The sequence below is a fragment of the Geospiza fortis genome, unplaced genomic scaffold, assembly GCF_000277835.1.
Source record: "Geospiza fortis unplaced genomic scaffold, GeoFor_1.0 scaffold188, whole genome shotgun sequence".
Taxonomy (NCBI): Eukaryota; Metazoa; Chordata; class Aves; order Passeriformes; family Thraupidae; genus Geospiza; species Geospiza fortis.
The window spans coordinates 2,338,996-2,345,331 of NW_005054337.1; the positions used below are offsets into that span (position 1 = coordinate 2,338,996).

General features: G+C 55.1%; 1 protein-coding gene across 1 annotated transcript; it reads right to left on the bottom strand.

The window, feature by feature from the left end:
• Positions 1-721: 721 nt before the first annotated feature.
• PSMF1 (proteasome inhibitor subunit 1) lies at positions 722-5,416 on the bottom strand. Its single transcript, XM_031058002.1, has 6 exons — positions 5,267-5,416; positions 4,642-4,724; positions 3,895-4,071; positions 3,074-3,127; positions 1,065-1,223; positions 722-940 (listed from the first exon to the last, which is right to left on the bottom strand). The coding sequence occupies exons 1-6, from the start codon at positions 5,333-5,335 to the stop codon at positions 889-891; spliced, it is 594 nt and encodes a 197-aa protein (XP_030913862.1). The 5' UTR covers positions 5,336-5,416; the 3' UTR covers positions 722-888.
• Positions 5,417-6,336: the final 920 nt, after the last annotated feature.

The following is a 6,336-nucleotide window of genomic DNA, read 5'->3' on the forward strand; positions in this document are numbered from 1 at the left end:
AGGGAAAGGAGGCTTCTAGAGAGCTCAGAAGCCTAAGCCAAGCAGATCTCACCCATCCATCCCAAGCCAGCCAGGCAGAGCCACACACAACAAGACTGGCAGTAGGAAAACATGTTTGAGAAACCTCTTTTGCACAGCCCCCTCTCTCTTACTCCAGATCCACGCAGTGCCCAGCGGGCACTCCTCACCACACTGCCTGCAGGGCTTCACAGACACCCAAGGAATGAAAAACACCATGGCTTCAGGGAAGAGACGGCGCAAGGTGAGCCAGGAATTCAATCTATGTCTCTTCTCATGCACATCAAAGGCTTTTCTGGTGCCACTCTTCAAAGCCAGCAGGCACAGCCGTAATCCCAGCTACTGCTGGGGGTCTGCCCATGGAGACCCTGTGGGTTGGGCTTTCCAGCCCTTCAATCAGCGCCTTGCTCAGATACAGAGTGAGAACCCCACTCTGTGGGGAGCCTACTCCAGCCGTCCCCTTCAGGAGGTTGCTGTGGTTTCCTGCAGAGGAGCAGCAAGGAGCCAGCTCCCTTCTCACACCCACCACTTGTGGGACCCCAGCAGCAAGCTCTGCCACCCCAGAGAAGCAGAGAAATCCCACAGCACCCAGGCTGTTCCCAGAGAGCCACACCCCACACTCCCACCTTGCTGGGTGCAAACAGCCAGGCACCCTCAGAGGAGCAGAGAAAGAAATGACCTACTACTGCCTCCTCTTCCATTCTGCAAACAGGGAAGCCTTTATAGCTGATGGGACACAAGGCAATGTGGCCCAAAATGGAGAAAAGGAAAACGCTGCTGGAAAGATCACATCCGTCAGACGAGGAGTGAAGAGGCAAAGTGCCCCTGCTTCCCAGAAAACTTGTTCATGAGCAGCCATGTGGTGACTCCTCACATGAACATGTCATCGTAGCCTGGAGGAGGAAGGTGGTCAGGATCTGGCCTGGAAAGAAATTCAGAGCAGAGTCAAACAGAAGTGAGAGCTCAGGCCTGCAGCAACAGGGATGAGCTGGGATCCAGTGGCAGGCTGGGAGCAGGCTGGAATACCAGCATGGCCAAGGACCTACCCGGATCGCCCAACTCCTATGGGGCCAAAGGGGTCAAATCTGGCGCCTGGTGGAACAGCTCCTGGGGGAAGCCGGCCTGGGATGCCTGAGGATGGGTCAATGCCAGGATGAGGGATGCCAGAGCGGAGGGGATCCACAATCATTCCCCCACTCCGACCTCTGGAGAGAGAAAAGGCAGAGAATGAGATGACATTGGCACTGGAGAGACCTGAAGAAATGCTGAGCATGGGAACATGGGGTTAACCTGACACATGGTTATGTGGGAAGGAAAGCTCCCAAGACCAGCCAGTGAGGCAGCCCATAGCAGGAAGACAGAGAGCCCTGCATAGAATCTCAGAATTGTTTGAGTAGTAGGGGACCTCAAAGCTCATTTCATTCCAACCCCCAGCCACAGGCAGGGATATCTTCCACTAGACCAAGTTGGCCTAGGCCCCATGCAATCTTGAACACTTCCAGTGCTGAGGCAGCCACAGCTTCTCTGGACAACCAGAGGTCTGGGGTCTCATCATCCTCACAGCAAAGAATTTCTTCCCAAAATCCGATCTAATTTGGCCTACTGTCATTGGGAGCCATTCCCCTTTGTTCTGTCACTTCAGGCCCTTGTCTAAAGTCCCTCTCCAGCTTTTTTGGAGCCCCTCTGGGCACTGTAAGGTGCTCTAAGGTGTCCCTGAAGTCTTCTCTTCTCCAGGCTGACCAACCTCAGCTCTCTCAGCCTATCTCCACAGCAGAGGTGCTGGCTGTTCCCTCAAGGAGCACCAGACCTGCTTGCCCTCTTTGCAGACCCACGTTCCATCCCTGCTTCCCGTCCTGCCCTGCTCAGTGTTGCAAGAGCCGGCTGGCTTCCCACAAGCCTTTCCAAAGAACTGCCTGGAAGTCATTTTCTGGCCACGGCAGCTCCTCGGAGCTGCCCCACGCTGCGAGTGCCATTCCTCACGGTCGGCTTTGTGCAAATGCGGCTGGAGCCTCCGGACACCGCTGCCATCCTACAAGTCATTAACAACCGTGCTAATGAGTTCCATTAGGCTAGAACAGCTGCCCAAAGTGCCCCGGGACAGCCAGGTCCCATGAGCATATTCCTAGGAGTCTGGGTCTCCAGTCCCAGCACTGGCAGGTGTCAGCACGCAAATCTGCTTCCATTTACCATCTTTTTTTGTCATTTACAGAGAAATCTCTGATGAAGCGCTGGAGGCAGCAAGAGAAACAGGGACACCCTTCCGCCAAAATGAACCCCCTCCCCTGGTGCAATCAGGTTTCCTTCCAGTCCCCCAGCTCCAGGCCTCTCTTTCCAGCTGAGCAGGGACATTTTTAGCTGTCCCTTTTCTAGCCAAACCCATGGAGAAACAAGTCTTGCAAGAGGGGAAAAAATGCTATCCCCACAGGAGGGTGGTTCCAAAGAGGAGTCTCCTCTGGGCTGCAGGACACTCCACAATGACACCACAAGCTGGTTATTGTCTGACTGTGTGCTTTTAACTAGAGTGGAAGATGACAGGTTCTCCTTCCCTGACCAAACCAAATATCAAGGATATATCTGTGAAGCTCAGTCTCCCAGACAGCCCAGCCTCTGCCCAGGCTTTCTCCAAGAGCCTCAGACAGCTGGGAGGCTTGAAACAGGACTTGAGAATCTGTGAACTCGGCTTTCAGCCTCCCCTTCTGCAGACTGCTGGGCTGGAGACACAGCAGCTGGTAACGGTTTAAATTAGAGGCTTACATTCACTTAACGATGTATTCAGCTTTGATTTACTGCAGGAATTACTGTCTGTTAAATGAATACAAGCTGATTATTAAACAGACACAGATTGCAACCTATCATCTATGCAAGAGACGGGATCTTATTGCGATATTAGAACCATATTGAGCTTCAGCAACTGTCAATTGGTCCCTCACTGAGCAACTTGCACTGAGCAACTGCCCCCACTCAGAGACACTTGGCTGGATACTGTTTTGGTGGTCTCCAACCGCCCCGCATCCCCCAAAGGGAGAGCAGGGTGTGCTTCAAGAGCCATACTCACCCAAAAGGGTCCAGGTCTTCTCCACCAACGGCAAAGGGACTCAAGGGGGAAGGCCTGAAACATAGGACACAGAAAAACGTTCAGGAACAGCAGAAAAGCTGCATGCAGCTGTGCCCATGGGTGCTCTCCCATGGCAAACAGTGCAGCACCTGGAGAGCCCTGGGATCTGTGGCACCCTGCATGAGGGGGCTGCTGTTGGGAGCATTCCCTGCTCCAGAGTGTTGCTGGATGGGGACACTGATGTGTGTGGCAGCAGCTTGCTGAGATAAAGGGAGCCCTGTTATTCCCACTGCTTGGAGCAGGAGCTGTCCACGTATATCAGGAGTTTCCATGTCAGGGGATCCCTAAGCACTGCTGGGCTAGGCCAGGCTCTCCAGCATGTCCCAGACAAAGATACAATCCCACTTCTAGGAGTCTGGGGACACTGGTGCTGGGTGCACCTCTGGTGTCCCTCCCAAAAGCTCCTCAGCCACACAATGGTACTGTCCTTCCCACTGGTGTCCTTGCTCCGCCAGCCCAGATGGTCCCTCAGCCAGCAGGAGCAGGGCCACTGTCCTTCACCCCACACCTCACTTCCCAGCCCCAGCCTGTTCCGTCCTGGATCCGTCAGTCCAACACACGGCTCCAGAACAGCCCATCCCTCTCCAACAACCAAATCAAACCCAAGTGTCCAGGCTGATCCAGCTGGGGAAAATCTGGACCCTTTTCACTCCCCATCCCACATGTGTGAGATGGGGACCTGATGTGTAGTTTGGGGAGCAGTGCCAGGACCACATCCCCTCTATCAGGGGGCTCTCAGCAGCCACACACTCCTTCCTCACCTGTGTGGGGCCCTTGCACCCATTGGCTGCCGGGGAGGGAGCCGGAGCGGGTTCTCATCCCAGGGCACATCCTCTTTGGACTCAGGCTCCTTTCTGGCCTTTCCTGCAGGGGGCCCGAGGGGAGCAATGATGCCTGAAGTGATTCTCATCCTCAGCTCCTCGGTGTTCTTGTACACCCTGCAGCAAGGAGAGGGGTAATGGGGTGGGGTGGCCATGGCACCAGGACATGAGGTGCTGGACAAGCTGCAACAGGCATGGGGAGGAGACAGACAAGCCCAAAGTGTCCCTGGCACAAAACATGTCCCCCACTGGCAGCACAGAGGGGACAGGAAGGGGTAACAGCACACAAGGACACCAAAGCCTTTACCCCATTTCAGTCACTCCCTTCTGCTCTAACCCAACCAGTCTGCACTGGAGGAAAGCACATGACACTGGGAATGTGGCTGAAGCTGTCACATTCTTGGGCAGTGTCCACCCAGCACAATGCTCTGGAAATAAATGTGCTGGCCTGGCTTGTTCCCAGGTGGGGTGGCCTTCCTCTGGACTCCAACCCATGATCCCACTGTCCTCTGTATCTCTCGTGCCAGTGCAGAGGAAGGCAGGGAACAGAGTTCTGGCTGCATTTCAGGGCTGGCCTGGTTCTTAACTGGGGAGTAAGTCCTCCAGCTCCTCCCAACCTGATTTCTGCTCCCTCTCCATGCCAGCAGGACATTGCTCCTGCAGAAAATACCAGGAAACTGAAATTACTTGTGGAAATCGTCCAGGTGCTCTGGGTTGATGTAGTCAGCCACTGCCAAGGTCACATCTGCGACCTTCTGAGATCTGCGATCCTGGAAAAGCACAGGTAAAGCAGAGTGAGCTGCCTGGCAGAGCTGGGAATGAGGGACACAGAAGCTACAAAAACAGCCCCAGGCTTGGGATACAAGGAATGGGGGTCCACCTGCTTCCCACCATGTCCCTGAGCTGTGCCTGAATCCCCAGGAGCAAACCCCCATGTACAGCAAGATTTTCCCTGCTCCCTTTCCCCAGTTCAGACTGCAAAGGGGGGAACACTGAGCAAAACCACCTGGAGCAGCTGCTTGTTGGGGGCTGCAGAGAAGTCCTGAGCTGGGAAAGGGACAGAAGCAGGGCAGCTCCCACGCTGGACTGTTCAAGGCCAACTGTCCCACTGCCCTGACACAGCCAGGGTTTGACCAGCTTCATGCTGGGCCATATCTGACACAAAAACACCCCCTGGGTCTGCCCTATCCCAAGGGACCACTTTCCAGGCAGAACAAGCAAAAGCCAACATTTAAGAAACTGCCCCTGGTGTTCTTTTCAGCTAAAGACTGAAAACCCACTTCAAACCCACAGGGGCCACATGTGTGCTCACCATGACATTGAGGATCATACTGTCCTCCACCATGATGGCCTTCAGCAGCAGCTCATAGGCATCATCCATGGACTTGTAGCGCAGTGTATACACCTCCTTGTTGGCTTCCCAGCCAGCAGGCAACAGCTCTGACTTCCTTTCATCAGGACCTGGCTGCAATGAAACAGATGGGTGGTTGAGACCCTGCCCAGGAGCCCAGGACTCCTAGGGCTGGGGTCTTGTCTTGGCTGCACAGGGAGAGACAGAAGGGAACTGAGGTCTCTGGGAGGGGATCCCTCAATGCCTTCCAGGTTTTGACAGGACAAACAGGGATTTCCTACAGGCTAGCCCTGCCTACTTTCCAGCCTCCCACAGCATCCCTGCACTGGAAGAGAAGGACATGACCAGCAGGAGGAGGTCACAAATACCCACACAGGAGACAATGTTCTTCCCTGTCAGACACCTTTCACCTCCCCAGCATGATACAGAGCTGTCTGGGGCATGAGGGAAGGCTGTCATTATGTCTGTCCCAGCCCCATATCAGTGTTTCTGGGGGTGGCCTACCCTACACTGTCCCCTCCTATGGTACTGGGGAGAGTCCTCTGCTATGACAGTGCCCTGCACTCCCCATTACCCTCCAACATCACATCAGGCACTCTCCCAACACCCATCAGGATCCCAACTCACTAAACCCCCATCTTAGCACTGGGTCCAGAACTAGACTGCCCCACCCTCTGCAATTGCCCCAGTACATTTCCTCCTCAGCACTGGACTGACACCCTTTTCTTACAGACCTCTGCCTCACCACCAAGCTCCACTTAACACTATACTAACTCGCTTCCTGGAGTTATCAGCACCAACATCAGGATCTCCTCTCCTGCGACATCCCCCAGCATCAGGACCCTCGGCGCCCCCAGTACCGGGATCCTCTCAGCACCACCACTATCCCAAGAGCGGGGCCCCCCTACAGCAATGGGAATCCCCAACACAGGGACACCCCCAGCCCCGCAGCCCTCCACAGCAGTACTGAGGCCCCTCGGCCCCCGCACCAGCCCAAGTGCCCCCAACACCGCCGGCGCCGCCCAGTTCCC